Source organism: Amblyraja radiata, chromosome 27 (assembly GCF_010909765.2).
Source record: "Amblyraja radiata isolate CabotCenter1 chromosome 27, sAmbRad1.1.pri, whole genome shotgun sequence".
In the NCBI taxonomy this organism is placed as follows: Eukaryota; Metazoa; Chordata; class Chondrichthyes; order Rajiformes; family Rajidae; genus Amblyraja; species Amblyraja radiata.
The window spans coordinates 30,028,147-30,054,349 of record NC_045982.1 but is presented as its reverse complement, the minus strand read 5'-3'; the positions used below and the strand labels follow the sequence as shown (position 1 = coordinate 30,054,349).

At 44.9% G+C, this 26,203-nt stretch overlaps 1 protein-coding gene across 2 annotated transcripts in view; it reads right to left on the bottom strand.

Moving 5' to 3' along the window:
- The window catches only part of LOC116988602 (uncharacterized protein C1orf109-like), a 166,213-nt gene that overhangs the window by 3,318 nt on the left and 136,692 nt on the right, over positions 1 to 26,203 (bottom strand). The window contains exons 1-4 of one of the 2 annotated variants that reach the window (XM_033045479.1): positions 15,304 to 15,536; positions 7,153 to 7,443; positions 5,201 to 5,380; positions 2,293 to 2,411 (exon numbers count right to left, since the gene is read on the bottom strand). In XM_033045479.1, coding sequence (XP_032901370.1) covers positions 2,293 to 2,411; positions 5,201 to 5,380; positions 7,153 to 7,424 — 571 coding nt within the window. In that variant the 5' untranslated portion in view covers positions 7,425 to 7,443; positions 15,304 to 15,536. Of the gene's footprint in view, positions 1 to 2,292; positions 2,412 to 5,200; positions 5,381 to 7,152; positions 7,444 to 15,303; positions 15,537 to 26,203 lie in introns of those variants that run through there. The other variant, XM_033045478.1, reaches the window with a different exon arrangement.

Genomic DNA, 26,203 nt, shown 5'->3' with positions numbered 1-26,203 from the left:
CGTAAATCTTTTCTGAATCCTTTCAAGCTTGACAAAATCTTTCCTATAACATGATGCCCAGAATTGAACACAATATTCTAAATGCAGTCTCACCAATGTCCCATACAACTGCAACATGACCTCCCAACTTCTATGCTCAATACTCTGACTGATGAAGGCCACAGTGCCAAAAGCCTTCTTGACCACCTTATCTACCTGTGACTCGACCTTCAAGGAACCATGCACCTGTACTCCTAGGTCCCTCTGCTTTACACTACCCAGAGGCCTACCATTCACTGTGTATGTCCTGCCCTTGTTAGTAGCCCCAAAATGCAACACCTCACACTTCTCTGCATTAAATTCTATCAACCATTCCTCAGCCGACCAGGCTAATCGATCCAGATCCTGCTGCAATCATTTTCAACCATCTTCACTATCTGCAAAACCACCTACTTTTGTATCATCAGCAAACTTGCTAATCCTGCCCTGTATGTTCTCATCCAAATCATTGATGTGGATGACATACAGTAATGGGCCCAGCACTGAACCCTGAGGTACACCACTAGTAACAGGCCTCCAGCCCGAGAAGCAACCTTCCACTATCACCCTCTGCTTCCCTCCATGAAGCCAATTTGCTATCCATTCAGATTTCTCTCCTTGGATCCCATGTAGTTTAACCTTCCAGAGCAGCCTGCCATGCAGAACCTTGTCAAATGCCTTACTGAAATCCATGTTTACAACATCTACAGCTCTGCCCTCATCGACCTTTTTGGTCACGTCTTCAAAAAAATCAATCAGATTTGTAAGACTCGACCTCTCACCCATGTACCATGCTGACTGTCCCGCTGTATAACCTATCCCTTAGAATACCTTCTAGCAACTTTCCAATTACAGATGTTAAGCTCACCGGCATATAGTTCCCTGCAGCTTGAAAAGAGGCACAACATTTTGCCCGGCATTCCCTCTCTCTCTATCCCTCCCCCACCCAAGTCACACTAGCTTCTCATTTTCACCCTACAAACAGCTACCAATGGCCTGTTTATCATTGTTACTTTTTTTCATCTTTTATTCATTTGTTCTATATCTCTCTACATCACCGTCTATATCTCACATTTCCCTTATCTCTAACCAGTCTGAAGGGTCTCGACCCGAAACGTCACCCATTTCTTCTTTCCAGAGATGCTGCCTGTCCCGCTGAGTTACTCCAGCTTTTTGTTTCTATCTAAGATGTTTATCTGAGTCAGTCCCATTTGCCTACATTTGGCCCGGATATCTCTAAACCTTTACTCTGTGTACTTGACTCAATGCCTTTTAAACATTGCAATTGTTCCTACCACTACAGCTTCCTCAGACAGCTCGTTCCACAATTAACCTGTTTAGGTATGTTTAAATATATCTTCAATTAATGCCCATGCAGTGGTTCACCCAGTTATGGTGAAATGATAATGATATATCAGATATGCCAGCCCTAAAAGGCTGGAACACTTGGGTTTTCTTGTAGATTGCTGAGTTTAAGTGGTGGAGAAATCATCCCAACTTTATATTCCCACTGGATCTGAGAGATCATCTAATCTCAGCAAAATGAGGAAACAGCTAAACACAACTTAAGGAAATGACATCTACGTAAAAAAGCCTGTCCCTTATTAAATTGTGTAATTCTGTGGTACTGGTTTCAGATTTAAACTAATTTCTGTCCTCTTAGACACTAAAGGCTGGAGTAACTCAGCGGGTCAAGGCAACATCCCTGGAGAACATGGATAGGTGGCGTTTCTGGTCAGGTCCCTACTTCAGACTCAAAACCACTTTGTACCTCTCCCCCTTCCAACAGGGAACTGCCACCTGCCACTTCAAGTACCACCTCCACAATGGTACCATTGGGTCTTGCTTCACATCCCCCCTATTCTAACCACGCTATTCTCCTACCCCTTCCCTCCGAACTATTATCCCCCCACATTACCTCGCCCGAGCCTCTCTCCTCTGACCCATCCTCACCCTTGTCGTGTTTGTATCATCCCGGCTGACCTCTCTTTCCGTTGCAGAACAGTCTTCAAACATAAAATGATGGGTCTGAAGAAGGCTCGACCCGAAACGTCACCCATTCTTTCTATCTAGAGATGCTGCCTGTCCTGCTGAGTCACTGCAGCATTTTGTGTCTATAAAACAATGGAACTTCTGTCCTCCTAATTTTATCCCCAATGCCATTCAAAGTAGCAGTACTAGCTTCAGGTGCAGTTGCCCATCCAACTTGCCATTCCTTTGCTGTGATAGGAGCTTAAAGAAGATGGGAACAGAATGAAGGAATGTCCAAATTACCTTGAATCAAGTCTTGATCCATCTGTTCTGACACTCTGTTCCAGGATTGTGGGAGAGCTTGAATATTTTGCAGATTATCACAGTTGATGTTCTGAAGCAAAATTTTCCTGTCAAGATACCTTGTGTGATTGTTAAAGAAAATGGTGTGATAGAATAACTAATTATTTGAGAACCAGATGAATCTTTCAATCACTACCTTCATCTTCCATAACCACCTTAAATTTATTTTTTAGCTTTAGGACAAGAAACTAATAACAGGCAGAGGCCAGGGCTGAGTTATATAGTTAATGAAGACAGACATGAAATATTCTGTCAGGACAGTACAATGGCTTAGCTGGTAGAAGTGTTGCATCACAGCACCAGAGAGCCAGGTTCGATCATGACTCGGGTGTTGTCTGTGCGTGGTTTGTGACTGCATAGGTTTCCATCGGGTGCTGCAGTTTCTTCCCATAACACAAAGACATGCTGGAATTTCAATTAATTGGCCTTTGTACATTGCCCCTATTGTGCAGGGAGTGGATGTTAAAGTGGGATAACATATAAAAAGTGTGAACGGGTGATCAATGGTCAGCGTGGACCAGGTGGGCCGAAGGGCCACTTTCAGCCTGTCAAGAAAGTGAAAATAAATCAAAAAACTACCAGTGCTGGAAATCTGAAATAAAAACAGAAAACACTCAGCAAGTCAGTGCGAAGATGCTACCTGACTTGCTGAGTGTTTCCTGCATTTTCTATCCTGGGTAAGCAGGCTCTTGGTTGGGAGTGGCAAGATGTAGTATAATAATAATAATATCTTTTATTGTCATTGCACGTCAGTGCACCGAGATTTAGTATGCAGCTCCAACCGATGAAAAAGAAAAGTAAAATAAATAAATAAGCTGTGTGTCGTGACCATGCGAGGGAGACAGTCCAGGGGGGGTGGGGGGCACTCAGCAGGGCCGGTTCAGAGCCGCTATAGCTCTTGGAATAAAGCTGTTTCTGAGTCTGGAGGTTCGGGCGTAGAAGGCCTTGTAACGTCTGCCGGAGGGAAGTAGTTCGAACAGACCGTTACAGGGGTGTGATGAGTCTTTATGGATGCTTCCTGAGGCACCGTGTGTGGTAGATGCCCTCCAAGGCTGGTAGCTCTGTCCCAATGATCCTCTGCGCTCTGTGGACGACGAGCTGAAGAGCTCTCCTCTCCGCCTCCGTGCAGCTGAGATACCACACAGAGATGCCATACGTTAATATGCTCTCTGTGGTGCAGCGGTAAAACGTTGTCAGCAGCTGTTGGGGCAGACCAGTCTTTTTTAATGTCCTCAGGAAGAACAGTCGTTGCTATGCCTTCTTGACCAGCGCAGCGGTGTTGGTGGACCATGTGAGGTCCTCTGAAATGTGAGTGCCCAGAAACTTAAAGCTGGACACTCTCTCCACACTTTCCCCGTAAATGGAGATTGGGGCGTATTCTCCATTATGGGACCTCCTGAAGTCAATAATCAGCTCCTTGGTCTTGGAGGTGTTTAGTGACAAGTTGTTACGTGTGCACCAGTCCGCCAGGTTCTGCACCTCCGCCCTGTATTTTGTTTCATCACCGTTGGTGATCAGCCCAATCACTGTTGTGTCGTCTGCAAACTTCACGATGGTGTTGGTGTCGAATGCAGGAACACAGTCGTGAGTGAAGAGGGAGTAGAGCATGGGGCTTAGTACACAGCCCTGTGATGTGCCGGTGCTCAGGGTGATAGTGGAGGACAGGTGCGGGCCCAGTCTCACTGCCTGCGGTCGCTCCGTCAGAAAGTTCAGGATCCAATCGCATATCGGCGAGCTGAGGCCTAGCTGGTGGAGTTTGGTGGTGAGCTTGGTGGGGATGACCATATTGAATGCAGAGCTATAGTCAACGAAGAGCATCCTCACGTACGTATGAGAACATTCTAAGGAAAAAAGAGGGAAAACTTGAGAGACGGTTGCTTGGTAAAACAAGTTGCGGTGGACTTAAAATGGGGGCAGGAGAGTGAACTCCATTACTACTGTCGCTGGTATAATCTTCATAGTTCACTATGAAACAGGAGCAGGTGTCTCGAAAATAATAAGATAAAAGTCATCTCTGTACTGTGGTCACTGAGTGTCATTGGTGATATGGTAGACACAAAATGCTGGAGCAACTCAGCGGGACAGGCAGCATCTCTGGAGAAAAGGAATGGGTGTCGTTTCGGGTCGAGACCCTTCTCATACTGATCAGTCTGAAGAAGGGTCTCGATCTGAAATGTCACCCATTCCTTCTGTCCAGAGATGCTGCCTATCCCACTGAGTTACTCCAGCATTTTGTGTCCACCTTTGATTTAACCCAGCATCTGCAGTTTTTTCCTGTACATGTAAAACAGATCATTCCGGTGTTCCTGTTTCTATCTTGGGATGGGAGCTACTGGCTGGAAATCATTCCCATCAGTACAGCAGTAGAGTTCTTGTCTTACAGCGCCAGAGACCCAGGTTCGATCCCGACTACGGGTGCTGTCTGCACGGAATTTGTAACCTCTCCCCGTGACTACGTGGGTTTTCTCTGAGAGGTTCGATTTCCTCCCACACTCCAAAGACGTACAGGTTTACAGGTTATTTGGCTTGGTATAAGTGTAAATTGTCCCAAGTGTGTGTAGGATAGATAGTGTTAATGTGCAGCGATCGCTGATCAGTGCGGACTCAGTGGGCCGAATGGCCTGTTTCCCCAAACTAAACAAAAGTGCCACCATTAAATGTCTTCACTGCATCGTACCATCTGCAGATTTTGTTCCAATGATCAAGACTTCACAGTTGGTTTATACCAGTTCTTCCATTTTAAGAAATAGGAATTTACAAACCCACGTTACTAGTGAAATTACAGCAGATGGAGCAGTGTCAGCCATGAAGAAAGCTCCCTGAACTTTAGATATGCACAAAAGGATACTGGCTTTGGTAAAACCGTTCGATGTCCTGAAGCCATTCCAGCATATCTGCCACAGAAGGGTAGAGACTGGAGTGCTCAAGTACTGAAGTTAAACCAATTGTGTCAGCATGTAGCTCATACATTTGGAAGCACGTTGCCACTTGGTTACTTGTCGTGTCTCGCACCCTCTGTAGAACGTTCCTTAAAAGATGGGAGGAAAGCACACAGTTAATTCCCCGTTCTCATTCCAATAAAAGCCTCATGGACAATTGCATAAATGAGTGGGTTAGCATATGATGTGCATTTGACAAATGGGCTTCTGCTGCCTGGTGTTTAGAAGGGTGAGAGGGGACCTCAATGAAACTTACAGAATAATGAAAGGCATAGATAGAGTGGATGTGGAAAGGATGTTTCCACTGGTGGGAGAGTCCAGGACCAGAGGTCATAGCCTCAGAATTAAAGGGCACTCTTTTAGACAGGAGGTGAGGAGGAACTTCTCTAATCTGGGGAACTCATTGCCACAGAGGGCTGTGGAGACCGTCAGTGGATATTTTTAAGGCAGAGATAGACAAATTCTTGATTAGAAATTGTGTCAAGGGTTATGGGGAGAATGCAGGAAAATGGGATTAGGAGGCAGAGATCAGCCATGATTGAGTAACGTGATGGGCGAAATGGCCTAATTCTACTCCTATAACTTGTGAACTTGTGACAACATAGTTTTTAGAAGGAGCATTCCTTCTAGGCTCTCCCTTCATGAGAAATACGATGACTCTGCATCACTAGAAATTCATTTCAACATTTTGAAACTGCTCAAAATTAAACAATTACAGTTCTTCTTTAGCACTGTTTTCATGCATTGTGAAACAATTTAATCTAGCAGTGCTTAAATCTAGTCAGATTATAGGTCCAGTGGAAACATCATTTGAGCAGGACCTGTATCAACAATCTATATTGTTTAGGTGGTGCTGTATCATCATGTGCGTCTTTGCTCAAATATTTAACCGATTTTGAAGGATTCAGTTTTCAAGCCAACAAATGCTTTTCAGCTATCAAGGCAGACAAACAATTGCCTTTTTTTAGTTGGATTTTTAATTTAAATTCTCACTATGCTTCCTGCACATTATCTATATGTAGTTCTCTACATCTCAAATATGATAAAAGCTTCCTCAAAGAGATGTACTAAAATAAAGTTTCTGTTTTGTTCTAAACATTATCCTGCATTAGTAATCTGTCAGTAAATAGCCTGAGCAATAACTACTCCACATTGGGACCAAAGTTATTAGTATTGCCTTTTAGATTCAGCAAGTCCAATGCAGGTTTGCAGCAACTAAGAAATCAGAACTAAAGTACATGGGGCAATGTGACATTTCATGAGAAGTGCAAATCCCACAACTGATGGGATGAACACTGACCTTTTGTGCACCACACTTGCTTGGAGCACCGTAATGGCCCCAAAAGGCAGGAAGCTGAGCAAAATACAGCAATTATAAGAGGCTTGTTGAACTTTGTGTTCATCCAGGTGTCAGGTAGGGGAACAGATTTTCAGATGTGACAAATCAAAAATACGGTTAACCCTCTGAAGAGAAAAATGCCCATTAAAATATGGTGTTATGCTGGATGTTGAGCTCCATAGAGTTACCATTCAGGCAAGTATCTGCCACAAAACCAGATAGCTTTATTCTGGACTCAACCTTGCTGGCTGCAACAAGGAACTATGCATTTAAAAAAATGCTCAAACTGAAAATATTTTCTTTCACCAAATCCAACATGACAACTAGGTTCCTATAACTGCTGTATTTTTCTCAGGTTCTCCAGTCTTTTGGGGCCAGTAACTCATTCCAAGCCAGTTGTCGAACCTGAGACAATGAATTATTTCTACCTTTGCTTGGTAGTTTTTGTCTAATTTCACCATTACACAAATAAACAGGACACTTTAGGCTTCATTATCAATAGTTGCTCAACATGAAACATACATTTTCTCTTCAAGTTTTTCCAAATTGATTTCCATTGCCTGGGTAAGTTTGTACTTGAGGCGGTGTTTCAGATCAGGAAACTCTCGAAAGGGTGTCGTCTTGAAGTCAACGTTGTTGCATGCCCGGAGTTGCTCGGCCAGATTACTCGAGGAGCTCAGGAGATGAGTGCATTCCAACAACGTACTGTCCCACAAACTTTGTTGCTTCTCAATGGCCTTGAAGCTTTTCTCCAGGGATTGATGAACAGCCAGCAATGCTTGTTTCTGAGCCATTAATTTCCCTTGTAGCAACCTAAATAGAGAATTGTGCAGTAATAAATCCAACCTATGAAATCAAGCATCTTGGGATTAAACACCATTAAGGAAAATGCTTAATTAGCTCAACAATGTGAAAATGTTTGCCTAATGTATTGATTGGCACACTATAGATATTTTTTTTTATAGTGCATGGTTAAATAAACAAAAGCTGGTAATTCTTCCATTGTGGGGGGAAAAAAGTATGTGATTTGAGTTAAAAGGTCCAGTCTAAAAATTAATCCCACAGATTCTATCTGACCAATGTGTGTTGCTATTTAGCAACCCATTACCAATTAAATCATGAAGTGTTCATTAATTGAATTAATTAACTGCACATGTCAAAGATTTATGCAAAAATTTAGCATAAAAATGCTATATTGCAAAACACACTATAGCTGTGACTACATTTGTAAAGTACCTGATTACTAATGAAGTATGCTTGGGGTAAACTAAGGAAACAAAGCTACCATTTAAATGTAATCTCTTGAACTATTAAAAGCACTTCAAACAAAGATTAAAAAAAGTTTGTTTTAAATTGTTGGAATGTTGCAGTCAAAATTAGATAAAATGGTCGACATCAACTATAGGATAAACACTTGGTATCAGTTCAGTGCAAAGCTCCTCCATTGTGTTTTGTCATTCAAACGCAGAAGAATGGGCTCCCGCAAGGGTCAGTTTTAGCCCCAACCTTGTTCAACCTTTACACAAATGACCTACCCACCACCAAATCCCGCAAATTCATCTATGCAGATGACATCTGTTTGGCCTTCCAAGCACCAGATTTTGGTACATTGGAACAGGTGCTCAATGAAGACCTTGCTAAACTGGACGAGTACTGCAAAACCTGGCGCCTAAAACCAAGCCCAGCAAAAACGGTCTCCAGTGTGTTCCACCTCCATAATGCAGAAGCCACAAGAGAACCAAACATCTATCTGAGCAGGACCAAACTGAAGTATTCCCCACTCAAACCTACCTCGGAGTGACCCTTGACAGGACCCTATCCTTCAAGGAACATCTCAAAAGAACAGCAGCTAAGGTGAAGTCCAGAAACATTCTCCTCAGTAAGCTTGCTGGCTCAAAGTGGGGGGCAGCAGCCCCCACACTGCGCATTTCAGCACTAGCCCTTGCATTTTCTTCAGCCGAATATTGTGCCCCTGTTTGGTCCAGGTCATCCCACACACACCATGTGGACACCCAATTGAACTCAACAATGAGGATCATCACAGGAACAATCCGCCCAACACCACTCCCCTGGCTCCCTGTCCTATCCAACATAGCCCCTCCACACATCCGGCAAGTAGTCCTCACTCAAAGGATGCTCCAAAAGACCAAAAACTCCCCTCACCTGCCAATTCACATGGACATCTTCAACCCACCCACTGCTCGACTTCCATCTAGACGACCAATTTGGAAGAACCCACCACCAGCTGATTTCACCATCCAATCAGCTTGGAAAAAGGAATGGGAGTCCAAGGACGTCCCAAATAAACATCTGGTGTCAGACCCCACCCTACCGGTCCCTGGCACCAATCTCCCAAGGCAGCAGTGGACGACGCTGAATAGATTCAGGACTGGACATGGCCCCTGCTTGGCCAGCCTTCACAAATGGGGCAGCAGCCCAACCCCACGGTGTGCTTGTGGAGAGCAGCAAACAATGCAACACATCATTGAAGCATGCCCTCAACAAAGACTCAAAGGAGGACTTGTCACCCTTCATACAGCAGATCAAGAGGCAACTGCTTGGCTAAAGGACTTTGCATTCGCTAAATAAAATTCAAACTTAGATGTTGGTGCACTCTCCTTCCTTCCACCCCATCATGCACTGGCATTAATTTGATCCCTTTGGCATAAAACAGACAATATAATCACATTTTCACCACACCACACAAAATATAAATCTAGATTTTGCCTTTCAATGTTTTAATCACTGATGGCAAGCTCTCAAAGTAATGAACCACACATGCAAGTGTTCACCTTTTACAGTTCTTAACTCCAACACAACAGCATGAACATTGAACTCTCCAATTTCAGGTAACTAACCTACAAACAACCCCCCCCCCCCCTTTCCCCTCCCTCTCTTCCCTGTGTTCTACATGGATGCACAGCCATTTCTCATTTGTCCGCCTGCGCCCCTCCCCCCATAATCATGCCTCTGGCTTCACATTTAGCGCATCTTATATCCTTATCTCATACCTTTTATCTTTTCATCTGTTGCTTTTGTCCAACCACCTACCAAATAAAATAAAATCCTCACCTATGTGCACCTACTGCCAGACTTTGTCATGCCTCTCCACTCTTCCAGCTTTTTCCCCACCACCATGACAACCAGTCTGAAGGATCCTGACCCAAAACGTCACCAATCAATGTTCTCCAGAGGTGCTGCTCGCATTTGCCGCAGCACTTTGTGCCTTATTTTGTAAACCAGCATTTGCATTTCCTTGTTTCTACATTAATCACAATTGGTTGGGAACATTAGACTTTTAGATTTTAGACTTTAAAGATGCATCATGGGAACAGGCCCGAACAACAGTCAGCACCAACCAGTGATCACCCAGGCACTACCCTACATTCAATTTACAATAGCCAATTAACCTACAAAACACACATATCTTTGTAGTGTGGGAGGAAACCAGAGCACCCGGAGAAAACACATGGAAACATTGGGGGGGGAAAAAAGCACAATTTCCAGACAGACAGCATCCATAGTCAGGCTCAAATCTGGGTCTCTGGTGCTGTATGGCAGCAATTCTACCACTGTGCCACTTTGCCACCCTTTAAGAAACATTGAATTCTCATAGCAAAATACAGAATAATTTGGTAAAAATCAAACTGCTAGAAGAAATCAGTGGATCAGGCAGCATCTGTGGAGGACAGATTACTTTTCGTGTCAGAACCTTTCCTCAGACTGATGGAATTTAAGGGAGATAGCTGGTAGAAAGTGGTGAGGCAAAACAGGGAGAACATACAAACTCCACACAGACAGCACCCAAGGTCAGGTTCAAGCTTGGGCTCCTGGCGCTGTAAGGCCAGGTGCCCTGTGCCAGCTGCGCCACTGTGCCGCCCTATTAAAGTAATAGATAATATTTTCTAAATGGGGAAAGAATCCAGAAATAGGAGATGCAAAGGGACTTATGAGTTCTGGTGCTGATTCCCAAAATGTTAATCTGCAAATCAAATCGGTAGTAAAGAAAGCAAACGCAATGCTAGCATTTATTTTGAGAGCTTGTGTACAAAAACTGGGACGTAATGTTGAGGCTCCATATGGCGCTGGTCAGGCCGCCTTCTAGAAACAGTCCTCTCCAGTCAACTTTGCTATCAACGTTTCACGAACTGGCAACGTTGCTGTGTCCAGCTAGAGTCCGTGGGAGGTGAGGGTCAGTGACCCGGGGGTCGGGCATCGGAGCGGATCCATAGCCCGAGATTCATCCCCGCGGCTCCAGAGGCGGCACCGACGCCCCCACTCACCCGGCCCGCTCCTGGCTCCGGGCCGGGGTTAAAACTCCACGCGGTATGGACAGAGCGACCGATGGACACAGGGTGGGAGGTGTGAGGGACCTATCACACCATCTGCACGGGAATGTGTAGTTTAGACTCTAAACAAAACTACTTTCCCCCTCCCCCCCAAAATCATCCCGCGGGCCGGATTGGACCCCTTCACGGGCTGGATGTGGACCGCGGGCCGGTAGAAACATAGAAAATAGGTGCAGGAGTAGGCCATTCGGCCCTTCGAGCCTGCACCGCCATTCAATATGATCATGGCTGATCATCCAACTCAGTATCCTGTACCTGCCTTCTCTCCATACCTCCTGATCCCTTTAGCCACAAGGGCCACATCTAACTCCCTCTTAAATACAGCCAATGAACTGGCTAGCATTTATTTTGAGAGCTTGTGTACAAAAACTGGGACATAATGTTGAGGCTCTATATGGCGCTGGTCAGGCCGCATTTGGAATATTGTGAGCAATTTTGGGCACCGTATATGAGGATGGATGTGCTGGCCCTGGAGAGGGTCCAGAGGAGGTTTAAAAGAATGATCCCAGGAATGAGTAGGTTAACATATGATAAGCATTTGACGGCACCGGTCTTATACTCGCTGGAGTTTAGAAGGATGAGGGGTAGATCTCATTGAAACATACAGATTAGTCAACGGCTTGGATAGAGTGGATGTGGAGAGGATGTTTCCACTTGTGGGAGAGTGTAGGGGTAGATGTCAAAGCCTCAGAATTAAAGGACGTTCTTTCAGGAAGGAGATGAGGAGGAATTTCTTTAGTCAGAGTTTGGTGAATCTGTGGAATTCTATGCCACAGAAAGCTGTGGAGCCAAAGTCAGTGGATATATTTAAGGCAGAGATAGATAGATTCTTGATTAGTATGGGTGTCAGAGGTTATGGGGAGAAAGTAGGAGAATGGGGTTACGAGGGAGAGATAGATCAGCCATGATTGAATAGCAGAGTGGTCTCGATCGGCCGAATGTCTTAATTCTGCTCCTATCACATGATCTTATGAATCTTCAAAATAACAACTTGGATTGTGAATTATAGTGACATCAAATTGCTGTAGTTATAGTAAATAATGAGGCAATCCACAAATAAATAAAATGTACATTTAAATGGAGATAGACACAAAATACTGGAGTAACTCAGCCGGTCAGGCAGCATCTTTGGAGAAAAGGAATATGTGACATTTCGGGTTGAGATCTTTCTTCAGACTGAGAGTTAGGGGAAAGGGAAACGAGAGGCATCTACAATAATATAGAGAGATATGGAACAAATGAATGCAAAAATGTAATGATGATCAAGGAAAGGTGGAGCCCATAATGGTCCATTATTGGCTGTGGGCTGCATGACAATGAGTTACACACGAGACAATGAAACTCAACAGGACAGTGAAACTAGTATGACGACTAGGGTGGGGGAGGGATGGAAAAAGAGGGGATGCATGGGTTATTTGAAGTTAGAGAAATTAATATTCATACTGCTGGGTTGTAAACTGCTCAAGTGAAATATGAGGTGTTGTTCCTTCAATTTGCATTTGGTCTCACGCTGACAAGGGAGGAGGAGGCCCAGGACAGAAAGGTCAGTATGGGAATGGGAATTAAATTGTTTAGCAACCAGAGATCACGTAGGCCAAGGTGGAATGAGAGAAGAAACAATCGCCTTTCTTCTCTTGCTCTCGCCGATATATAGGAGTCCTAGAACAATCCTGGAACAACGGATACAGTAGATGAGATCAGCATCTGCAGTTCCTTGTATCTAGGATCTAAGAGTTACTTCCTTGTGTTAAGTCTACTTTTGAAATGAAAGCATCATCTCCACATCTAAACACTTCCCCTAGAAAAAAGAGCAAAAAGAGGAGCTCCATTATTTCTCTTCCTTAAGATACTCAGTATATGGTGGCCCTTTAAATGCGATTCATTTTCCACGTTTCACAGCTTTCATATTAATTTTTTTTATAATCTGGAGAACAGAATAGTCCAATACCATGGAGTAACTCAGCAGGACAGGCAGCATCCCTGGATAGAAGGAATGGGTGATGTTTCAGCCAGTCTGAAGAAGGGTCTCGACCCATCTCCACCCCTTTCTGCTTTCCGCACACCGTTCACTCCAAAACTCCCTGCTCAACTCATCCCTTCCCACCCAAACCACCCCCTCCCCAGGTAATCTCCCCTGCAACCACAGGAGATGCAACAGCTGTCCCTTTACCTCCCCCATCGACTCCATCCAAGGACCCAAACAGTCTTTTCAGGTGAGGCAGAGGTTCACGCACCTCCTTCCACCCAATCCACTGTATTCACTGTTCCAGGAGTCGACTTCTCTACATCGGCGAGACCAAGAGCAGGCTCGGCGATCATTTAACTGAACACCACCGCTCAGTCAGTCTTAACCGACGTGATCTCCCGGTGGCTCAGCATTTCAACTCCCCCTCCCATTCCCAATCTGACCATTCTGTCCTGGGCCTCCTCCATTGTCAGAGTGAGGCCCAGCGCAAATTGGAGGAACAGCACCTCATATTTCGATTGGGTAGTTTACACCCCAGCAGTATGAACATTAACTTCTCTAACTTCAGATAGCCCTTGGCTTCTCTCACCTAGTATTACTGATAGTATTAATACTAGTACCCAGTATTACTGATTATTAATTTATTGCATTATTGAATCTTTTATTCTGTTATTGGAATTGATTTATTATTGTCACACCACTCAAGATGGTGGCAGCGGATGAAGGAGAGGATCGGTGCTAGTGATTGGCTGTGTGCTCGCATACAGAGCAGTTGCTATGGAAGGCACCTTCATGGGTCGAGGTGTCTGTGGACCGCTAGAGGTTCCTCAGCAGCTGAGGGATCGCTTGGATTGGGTGCCACTGGAGGCCTCACTGAAGCCGAGTGTGCGGATCAGACATGGCTTGCAGTGGCACAGAGCAGCGCTGGAGGACACTGACACCATTGCCAGGACAGGCCGACCCTGCTACCCTGACCCATTGCCACCGCCAGGACAATGGGCCATTAAGACCTAGAGAGATCTCTATACTTTTAAGATCTTGAAATATGAAGGGCACAAGATGGCACTGGAAACATAGCAATTCTGTGTACTGTTTCGGTGAATAATATTTTTACACTACAACCTTTGAACTTATTTATGATTATGCTTAGGTTTAGTATGGCTTGCATAAATAAATATGAATCAAAGTATTTCTCTGTACCTAGAAGCATGTGACTAAATAAAGTACAATTGAACCATTGATGCATACCAAGATACAGATCATTCAGCAGTCTGACAACAGTGGGGCAGAAGCTGCTCTTGAGTATGGTGGTGTATCAAGGAACTGCAGATGCTGGTTTACACACAGGGATAGACACAAAAAAACTGGAGTAACTCAGCGGAACAGGCAGCATCTCTGGAGAGAAGGAATGGGTGACAGTTTGGGTTAAGACCCTTCTTCAGATGGCGGTCTGTCTGGTGGTATTGCGTTAATGGTCCTGTAAAGCTGATGCAAATAACAATTTCTCTGCAGCCAGTACATAGGACAATTAAACACTTTTGACCCTTGGCTCGTACAATTAGAAATGGACCATAAATACCAGCCTACATGCAAACTTTCATCCTACATCCAAACTTTCATCCAGACTGTTCACCAAAAATTACAGGGAATAACTTGAAGGTAAAAATTGCAAAGTTTATAAATGTGTGTGGCTAGTTTTTCTTTACTCAGAGGACAGTGGGTGCCTGGAACATGCTACCTGAGGTAGTGGTGGAGGCAGACACAATAGTTGCATTTAAGTGGCTTTCAGATAGGCACATGGATATGCAGGGAATGGAGAGACATGGCTCAAATGTATGCAGATGTGATTAGTTTATTATGGCACCATGTTTGGCACAGACATTGCGGGCTGAAGGACATGGTCGTATAGGGTGATTTCACGAAAGGTCTCTGGATCATAGATCCTCGCCCACATGACCGCAAAATCCAACTGGGGTACAAGCGTCACTTCCGGTACATGTTATTGATGCTGAAAACGCGCACTTTCACACCCGTTAAAAACCGCGAAAACGGCCGGTTTTTGAGCTGTAAATAACTGTGCCAGTCGGGGTGACCGTGAGGACACGTGGGTGAGGATCTATGACCCAGTGACCTTTCGTGAAATCACTCTATACTGGTACTGTTGTTCCCTCTATGTTCTAAAAGCCACTCTGTACTGTGGTGCCCAAGACATGGATGTGCCAGAGAGGGAGCAATGTGACAGATGTGCCCGAGATGGGGATATATGAGAGATACCTCATTAAAAAACACTCACTTGCACTAACCCATGTTATATGTTATTGCCCCTATTTCTCAACCTCCCCCGAGTTCCCCACTCACCTTCACACCAGGAAACTGGAGCAACGCGGTCACAGGGAGAACCTGCAAACTCCACACGGACAGCTCGAGGTCCGGCTCCAGCAGCAGCAGCAGCCGAGTCGCGCCGCACTAATAACCCGGCCACACGGACGACAACCCGGGCGGACACGGACACGGCAACATCAGGGCGGGCGGTCAGCGACTGCTCCACATCCCGCAGGCCCAGCGGACAGCGCCTGCGCACTGACGACAACCTCCCCCTACCGGAACTACAACTCCCAGCATGCCTTGCCCTGCCTACAATTCCAATTCATTTCTGTCTCAACCCTGGGAAACTTTCGTTCAGTGTCAGAGAGAGAAAAACAAGCTCAAGCGGGGTAGAAATAGTACTAAACCCGAGAGGAAGAAGGATGAGAAAAACCAGATGAGGATTATATCATTGAATGTCAAAATTACCTCCAGGACAAGGGGTCACAGCTTAAGGATAAGGGGGAAATCCTTTAAAACCGAGATGAGAAGAACTTTTTTTCACACAGAGAGTGGTGAATGGCCTACTCCTGCACCTAATTTCTATGTTTCTAATGTAACACCGATATCTTCTAGAAACAGTCCTCTCCAGTCAACTTTGCTATCAACGTTTCACGAACTGGCAACGTTGCTGTGTCCAGCTGGAGTCCGTGGGAGGTGAGGGTCAGTGACCCGGGGGTCGGGCATCGGTGCGGATCCATAGCCCGAGATTCATCCCCGCGGCTCCAGAGGCGGCACCAACTCACCCGGTCCGCTCCTGGCTCCGGGCCGGGGTTAAAACTCCATGCGGTGTGGACAGAGCCGGAGGTGAGGGTGTGAGGGACCTATCACACCATCTGCACGGGAATGTGTAGTTAGACTCGAAACAAAACTACTTTCCCCCTCCCCCCCAAAATCATCCCGCGGGCCGGATTGGACCCCTTCGCGGGCTGGATGTGGACCGCGGGCCGGTAGAAACATAGAAAATAGGTGCAGGAGTAGGCCATTCGGCCCTTCGAGCCTGCACCGCCATTCAATATGATCATGGCTGATCATCCAACTCAGTATCCTGTACCTGCCTTCACTCCATACCCCCTGATCCCCTTCGCCACAAGGGCCACATCTAACTCCCTCTTAAATACAGCCAATGAACTGGCCTCAACTACCTTCTGCGGCAGAGAATTCCAGAGATTCACCACTCTCTGTGTGAAAAAAGTTTTCCTTAAGAATTCTTCTTAACTTTCTTTATTTTTAAAAGAAAATTTCAATTAATTTTTTGAGCGTGAGAAATTCTGTGATCAGCGTGAGAATTGCGTGAAATGCGTGAATCTCACGCTCACATGGCACTTAAAACCGAATACCTTTCATGAATTACCTCAGGAAAATTCACAGAGATCCCACCCCGTGTGAAGATCTTCAAAACATCTGCAAAGTGGCTCGTAATATTTGGTGCACAAATGTGAGAAATGGCAAACAGGATAGTGAGGGACTAGATTAAGCGAGTTGGGTATTCCGACTGCACATGCCCAGGTCATGGGTCACTCGCGATAAACATTCTCGGCGGCTGTGCTGCTGCGTGGGTGCACACCTGCGTTTCGTCCGTGGTCGGGATCGGGCCCGGGTCTCCGGCGATGCAGGCGCTGTTGAGTTGCTGCTGGGCCACCCCATCCTCTCCTGGGTGTCCCATCCCTATCCGGGGGCAACCGGGGATGTTCGGGGTGGCCCTGGACTGGCGGGGCGCCGGTCCGTTGCCATGGCGGCCCAGGCTTGCAGCCGGCGCAGAATAAAAGCTCTGGCTTGACTGCCTGTCCCGCCGGGTTGACCAGCAGCCCTGGACTGGTGGGGATCTGGCCCGTTGCGGTGGCGGACCGCTGCTCCAGGCTAGTGTCCCGTCAGTCCAGGGCTGTCTGTTAACCCGGCGAGACAGGCAGAGTTGAGCTGGAGTTGGCATTTTGGCATTTCTTCTCCACGCATTGCTGTCGGCCTGGGCCGCTGCTGTAAACACGCCGGTGTCCCGTCTGTCCAGGGCTGTCGGTTGGTCCAACGAGGTAGGCGGAGTTGGCGCTGGCTGTGGGCCTGGGCCGCTGCTGCAGCTGGCCGGTGACCCGTTGGTCCGGGATCGCTGCGGGCATTACCGGCCACCCCCGGACGGCGATGAGGCGCTCGGGGGGGGGGGGGGATGGGGATTGTCCAGTGGCGGATCGGCGGCGCGGGTTCGACCCGGGCTACAGATGGGGCGCGGGTCTGTGTGCATGCGGCGGCACAGTTGCCGGGGGTGTTTATCGTGAGTGACCTTTGACATTGATTCCTTGCAATTTTCGGAATACCGAACTCGCTTATTAATAGGACTGTTCCGAAGGAGTAGGCCATTTGGTCCTTCGAGCCAGCACCGTCATTAAATGTGATCAAGGCTGATCAGCCACAATTAGTACCCCGTTCCTGCCTTCTCACCATATCCCTAGACTCTGCGATCTTTAGGAGCTCTATCTAACTATGAAAGCATCCAGAGAATTGGCCTCCACTACCTTCTGAGGCAGAGAATTCCACAGATTTACAACTCTCAAGGTGAAAATGTTATTCCTCATTTCCATTCTAAATGACATACCCCTTATTCTTCAACTGTGGCCCCTGGTTTTGGACTCCCCCAACATTAGGAACATGTTTCCTGGCTCTAGCGTGTCCAATCCCTTAATAATCTTATATGTTTCAATACAATATCCTCTCATCCTTCTAAATTCCAGAGTATACAAGCCCAGCCGTCCATTCTATCAACATATGACAGTCCCGCCTTCCCTGGAATTATCCTCGTGAACCTACCCTGTACTCCCTCAATAGCAAGAATGTCCTTCCTCAAATTTGGAGACCAAAACTGCACACAATACTCCAGGTGTGGTCTCACTAGGGCCCTGGACAAATGCATATGATGCTCTACGTATATGTGTACGAAAGAGCTGCAGATGCTGGTTAAAATCAAAGGTAGACACAAAATGCTGGAGTAACTCAGTGGGTGAGGCAGCATCTCAGATAGAAGGAATGGGCGACATTTCGGGTCGAGACCCTTTTTCAGACTGATGTCAGGGAAAGGGGCGGGACAAAGATAGAGTGTAGGCAGAGACAGTAAGACTAGTGGGAAAACTGGGTAGGGAAGGGGATGGAGAGAGAAAGCTAGGGCTATCTGAAGTTAGAGAAGTCAATGTTCACACCACTGGGGTGTCAACTACCCAAGTGAAATGTGGGTGCAGTTCCTCCAATTTGTGCTGGGCCTTACTCTAACAATGGAGCAGGCCCAGGACAGAAAGGTCAGATTCCCAATCTGACTTTTTTTTTAAATTTCAAACTAGACTTTATTCAAGTGATAAATATATATAATACAGGAACCATGCAAAAAATTCATCCGACATTCTCAGAGGCTATAAAAACGTTCAATACTGTTTACATAAATCACACCATTTTTTTCTCCAACCCTTGCCACTCATGTGGCCCACTGGCATGGAATCCCTTCCCTTACTTTGAGGGGTGTCTCCACCACTGTCCCCCATGTCCAGCAGCTGAAGGACCTTAGACTGTGGTCCTCCCCCACCGAGCCTTGGCGTTGGCTGCACCAAGCTTCAATGCGTCCCTCAGCACGTGCTCCTGCAGTCTGCAGCGGGCCAGTCGGCAAAATTCCCCGACGGACATCTCGCTTCGCTGGGTGGTCAACAAAGCTCGGGCAGACAAAATAGCGTCTTTCACCGAGTTGATGACCTTCCAGCAGCACTCTATGTCAGTCTCTGAATGCGTCCCTGGGAACAGTCCGTAAATCCACGCCACACCATCCTGGCCACACACTCATCTCCCTGCTACTTTCAGGTAGAAGGTACAGGAGCCTGAAGACTGCAACGACCAGGTTCAGGAATAGCTACTTCCCCACAGCCATCAGGCTAATAAACTTGGCTCGGACAAAACTCTGAACATTAATAGCCCATTATCTGTTATTTGCACCATATCAGTTTATTTATTCATGTGTGTATATACGTATATAATGGCATATGGACACACTGATCTGTTTTGTAGTCAATGCCTACTATGTTCTGTTGTGCTGAAGCAAAGCAAGAATTTCATTGTCCTATCAGGGACACATGACAATAAACTCTTGAATCTTAAATCACAGAGTCCTCTGTGACAGAGCTGTTCGGAATAAATCGTGACAGGGACCCTTGTAAATTTCTCCAGACTCGTTTTGCAAATCCACACTCTGCAAAGAGGTGGACAACCGTCTCCTCTCCATAGCAGCCGTCCCGAGTGCAGCGTGTACTCGTGAGGTTCCAATGGTGCAGGAAGAATCTAACTGGGAGGGCTCCCATCACCGCCAGCCAAGCCAGGACTTGGTACTTGTTGGTGAGTTCTGGCAATGAGGCATTTCACCAGACAAGCTGGGCAGTCTGCTCTGGGAACCATGCCACATGATCCATGGAGTCATTTCCCCGCAGTGCCTGCAGGACACTGCGGGGAATTAGGGGACCAAAATTAGAGTTTTGGTCCCCTAATTTGAGGAAGGACATTCTTGCTATTGAGGGAGTGCAGCGTAGGTTTACAAGGTTAATTCCCGGGATGGCGGGACTGTCATATGCTGAGAGAATGGAGCAGCTGGGCTTGTACACTCTGGAGTTTAGAAGGATGAGAGGAGATCTCATTGAAACATATAAGATTGTCAAGGGCTTGGACACGCTAGAGGCAGGAAACATGTTCCCGATGTTGGGGGAGTCCAGAACCAGGGGCCACGGTTTAAGAATAAGGAGTAAGCCATTTAGAACGGAGACAAGGAAACACATTTTCTCACAGTGAGGCTTGTGGAATTCTCTGCCTCAGAGGGCGGTGGAGGCAGGTTCTCTGGGTGCTTTCAAGAGAGAGCTAGATAGGGCTCTTAAAGATAGCGGAGTCAGGGAATATGGGGAGAAGGCAGGAACGGGGTACTGATTGGGGATGATCAGCCAGCCATGATCACATTGAATGGGGGTGCTGGCTCGAAGGGCCGAATGGCCTACCCCTGCACCTATTGTCTATTGTAATTGTAATAACTGTGACCATGTACACCAACTGAAACTGGTTTTCAGGGAGTTTCAAATTTACAGCTTACATATACATGTGCACTAACTACTGACTGGTAGGCACCACTAATAATTGTTAAACTGCAATGCTACTGATTTGAAATAACTTATCAGTATACAAAATAACACAATTCATCATTCCCCAATAAAAATTCAATTCAATACAGGTTTTATTAGAATCATGTATGGCAGCCAATGGCTGAATTGTACATGTTTACAGTGAAATGGCATACATTAATATGCACAGTAATTTGAGATAACAATGATTAAAAATAAAATATTGCTGCTTAATGAAATCAAAATTGGATAATGTGATAATCATAACATACCATGAAATCATATATGTCTATAATTCAAAAGCTAAAATCCAGGGACATACATCAAACATTTCTACAATCTTATTATGAAAATTAAGTTTACACGCTAAAAGATTATAGATAAGAGAAAGGAGAGAGTATTGGGCAAAATTTCTTAAGCAATGAAAAATCTAATCAATGACATTTGTAAGAACTGAATCCTACAAAAACAATTGCACTGTTATTATAATACTGTTATTGCACTGTTGTAAACCATGTATGTATAATAAATAACATCCTGAAATACAATTACGCAAACCAATTTGTATGATAAAGACATAAAGACATAAAGGTGATATTAATATGTGTAACAGTACATTACAATAATATCCATCTTAAGAGCATTTAAGATGAATTTGCTGTAACTACATAACATTTTTACATTAAGGAAAATAGTAATCAGTTGAGGAAAAATTAAAACGAAATGCAATAAAGCATTAACCTTGTATGTATATAAATTAGCGGATATTTACTGAGTTGTAACATCTGGAATGGGCAAAAACATTTCATTGTAACTTTATGACACATTCAGATACAGTATCCAGTGTGGAAAGGGCAAGACATTATCTCATAAATGCAAGAATTAAACTGTATGTAGTGATAAATTATTGGCACATACTTTTATGTGTGAAAAGGGCAGTAATATCTGAAATTGCAAGAGGTCTTGAAAAAAATTGCACAAGAACATGAACATAAATGCAGCCAATATTCAGGTTAAATGAAGTGTAGAAAATGGCAAGACAAATGGAAATGCACAAATTCAACAACCCTCCCCACTAAAGAAATGTTTTAATGCATATTATCCTAGACAAAGTGTTCTATTTTGCTTGGTTTGGTTGTGCTTAATCTTTTGTTAGTTTCAGTACTTTTCTGCTACACAATACACAACTGGAAAAAAAAAGTGAACTTATAAAAAAATATTTTTTTTTGGGGGGGGGGGGGGGGGGTGAAGATGTGTTTAATTATTTCACCAATAAAGACACGGAAATGTTGGAAAATTAAAGTGTTGAGTTTCTAAATCACAAATGGCCATACCACATGTGTCTCTAATTAATGCACATGTCCTACAAACGGTTTGCCAAGTACATTGATTGCCAAGTACATTGCATTAACATTGTTTGCCAAGTACATTACATAAACATGCTTGGTCTACATAACTGCACGTGTAGAATACTGCAAAATATTTGTATTTAACATTAACCAGAAAAAAAAGAAGCTTAAACAACATCAAGTCGGATGCTTCATATTATATAATGTTCATGACAATGTTCATAGAAACATAGAAAATAGGTGCAGGAGTAGGCCATTCGGCCCTTCGAGCATGCACCGCCATTCAATATGATCATGGCTGATCATCCAAATCAGTATCCTGTACCTGCCTTCTCTCCATACCCCCTGATCCCTTTAGCCACAAGGGCCACATCTAACTCCCTCTTAAATATGAACTGGCCTCAACTACCTTCTGTGGCAGAGAGTTCCAGAGATTCACCACTCTCTGTGTGAAAAATGTTTTCCTCATCTCGGTCCTAAAGGATTTCCCCTTTATCCTTAAACTGTGACCCCTTGTCCTGGACTTCCCCAACATCGGGAACAATCTTCCTGCATCTAGCCTGTCCAACCCCTTAAGAATTTTGTAAGTTTCTATAAGATCCCCCCTCAATCTTCTAAATTCTAGCGAGTACAAGCCGAGTCTATCCAGTCTTTCTTCATATGAAAGTCCTGACATCCCAGGAATTAGTCTGGTGAACCTTCTCTGTACTCCCTCTATGGCAAGCTCTATGGATACCTTAGCTCGATGGGTTACTGGCGACGCATTGATTGTTTGCGCCAGTTAATACAGTAGGCAAACCGCTGGTAACCCCATCACGCCGACAACTACTCTCCTTTCCTTAGGGTGCTATATATAGACTATATAATTTTTACATGTTTAATGAAATTGTATATTTATAATACATATGAATGGCAAAATATGAGGGAAATAGTATCTTTGCAGTTGAAATATAGATAGCTAAATTTATCATTTTTAACTAGAAACATTTACAGTTGTTGTGCCTTTTTTCCCTCTCTGTCCAGTGATGTGGTGAATAACGAAGAGAACAGCAATCCAGCCTTATTGGAAGATGTCAATTTGCGTAACAACAATGATGAATCTGTTCCCGTTCTTCCAGACAATACACATTACAGGCCTCAGAGGACTCAGTTGCAGGAAATGCAAGGACTGAACGCAGTTGAGAATCCTGCCAAGAAGGCAAGGCTTCATACAGATCCTGCATGTCGCAAACTCGAAAAGGCAAGGGAGAAACACAACATGAAACCACCATGCAACAACTGTAAGCGAAAATGCAGTGACAAAATTCCACACGAGCGGCGTCGTGCTATTCACGACCAGTTCTGGGAAATGCTGTATGAAGCATGGAGACAGTGTCACTGAGTGACAGTGTCATATCCAGGTCACTGAGACAAAGAGACCAGGGACAAATCTCCAGGGGTTCTACGACAGGAACTACACACGTCTCTACAGGTTCAGTGACGAGACAGGCCACCAGCACATGGTATGCAAAAAGGTCGATATAAACGCCAGTTCATGGACAATATCAACCAAGTAACATTAGTTTCATTCCCAAGAGTCATTAATTTGAACGCAATATACATCATATTTAATAGCCAGATACTTACATATCTCTCAAATGTGCAAAAACATCAGAGAATGTCAGCAGTTCCAGGTGAGTTCACAACCAAAACACAGAGCGAAAGCCAGGAAGGATGTAAGGAGCTCTCTGATTGGTTGATTTCCACAAGCTGTCATTTAGAAACATAGAAATTAGGTGCAGGAGTAGGCCATTCGGCCCTTCGAGCCTGCATCGCCATTCAATATGATCATGGCTGATCATCCAACTCAGTATCCCGTGCCTGCCTTCTCTCCATACCCTCTGATCCCCTTAGCCACAAGGGCCACATCTTACTCCCTCTTAAATATAGCCAATGAACTGGCCTCGACTACCCTCTGTGGCAGGGAGTTCCAGAGATTCACCACTCTCTGTGTGAAAAAAGTTCTTCTCATCTCGGTTTTAAAGGATTTCCCCCTTATCCTTAAGCTGTGACCCCTTGTCCTGGACTTCCCCAACATCGGGAGCAATCTTCCTGCATCTAGCCTGTCCAACCCCTTAAGAATTTTGTAAGTTTCTATAAGATCCCCTCTCAATCTCCTAAATTCTAGAGAGTTTCTCAGCTGCTTGATGGTTGGCTTAGTGGAACATGGTCAGTTGCTTCCTCTTGACATGTTAATATCTCAGAAGTGGAGGGTTTATTTTTTGGACAAAAAAACACAATGCTTGTGTGAGGAAAATATTTTTTTCATGCAAAGATTGATTATGAGAACATTGCTTGCCGAAACATAATCAATCAGTTTCTACCAAAGATCTTAGAGCAGAGATCTTTGGTTTCCACAATAGGAAACCATGTGAGCAGGGAAATGGTTTGGGAGAGAGGCGAACCAAAGATCTTAGAGTGAACCGGGGTATGATTGGCCACTGCGAGTGAGCCCGGTTGATTGGGCGCGGCATCGGCGTAGGCGTAGAAATACGTGCGGTGATTGGGCGTGACGTATACAGGCGTGCTTTGATTGGGCGTGACGTATGCAGGCGTGCTGTGATTGGTCAGTGCTTGGCCCGCCTACGGCTGTGATTGGTTGGTGGCAGGGGAGGAGGGCGGGTCCCGAGCCCCGGTTTGTCCGTTGCGTTTGAAATTTAAATTGTGGCGCGGGCGGGCGGGAGGCGGCTGGAGGTGGTGAAGCGGAGAGAGACAAGACTGAGGTAGGTAGCGGCGGGCGGGCAGACCCTCGGCCGTATCCCCGCAGGCCGCTGTGTGTCTGATAGTGGTTGATACTTCATTAGCACACGTGATAGTGAGAATCTTTGTTTTGATAACCATACACACATTACGCCAGCCGGAGTCAACACGTATAGGGCGCCGACACATGGACTGCAGACACGGGCTTAAGCCGAAGGTAGACACAAAAAGCTGGAGTAACTCCGACAGGTTTTGCCTCTCCCGCTGGCTACTGAAGCTTTTTGTGTCTATCTAGAGTTACGAAGGTGTTGACCGGAGTCCCAATGGTCCCTCTGTGTTGGAGGGCTCGGTGGCCCGCCTGGCCTTCGGCACCCACTGCTAGCCCGTCCTTGTTCTGGGCAAACCTGATGGCTCTGTGGTGCTAAGCTGGAGGGTCCTGGCCTGAGGACTACCCTCCAGATGCTGCCTGAATTCCTCCAACACTTTGTTCATGGTTGATCTGTGACTTAATTACAGTACCAATCTTTCCATGTGTCTATAGCAATGTTACAAAATTTTGAGATTTAAAAATTCAAGTAGCAATGTTACAACATTTTGAGATTTAAAAAATCAAGTCTGTAATTTATCCCATCAGATAAAGCATAAAAAGAAGTTTAATTTGACACCTAATTCACTTTCATATCTTCAGTATTAAAAAGGTTATGGCCATTTTCATACTCGGAAATTAGCATCTTGTTCCCTATTGCTTTTCCATTGACTTAACACAAAAGCTGTGATCGAGAACAGTCAAAAGCCCATAACTTTCTTAAAAATTAAGAGAACTGAAAGAAATGTTCAGTTATTATAGATTGAAGCATTCTGAAACAAATATGAAACAATCTTACTTAGATGACTTGAACTTAAAGCATATAATTAGTTAGTTACCTAATTATAGCTAATTAAAAAATTCAATTACTAGATCTAAACATCTATCCATTTCTTAAGAATAGATTAACATTTTTAAGTACCCAAATAACATTCACACAAGAATTCACAACATGACATACTTTTGAAATCTCATTGTCATGGGTTTAGAAACTGTTGTGTCTTCGTGTTTGATATCCTGATAATAACGACACAATTCAGGTTGTTTCAGTTGCCTTAATTTACTCCTTTATTCAGCTCCTTTATCTGTGTGGCGTAGTAATACTGAAAGTGCTTACATACCTAATCACAGTGTGTGTGTGTGTGGTGAGTGTGCCTGATACAAAGTAGTGCAGGAGGTTGGGACTGCTACAATGAATATGTAGCATATGTAACATCCCCCCTTCTCAAAAGAAAGGAACAAAATTAGTGACACTAGAGGATTGCCAGAGCGAGGGTGGCAATCCTGTAGCAGATACCGTGGGATTATTCTGCCCACATTCATGGCATTCTGCTTTCTACTATACTACACAACAAAATATATAATGGCAGCTTGTTTTCTTTCAGGTAGTGCGTAGCCAGTCAAGAGTCATGTCTTGGCGTGACTTGTCCCTTCCAGTGCTAGCGATAACGCGCTGGGGGTAAGATGTTGCTCCTGGATCTAGTAGATCTGGTTGTTGCCTGCAGTGTTGCACTCGATGTATTGGTAACTTGTTGAGTTGTTTCCTGGCCATTGGTTGGTGCTGGTTGACTATATGACTCACTGGTAGCAGTTTGTGA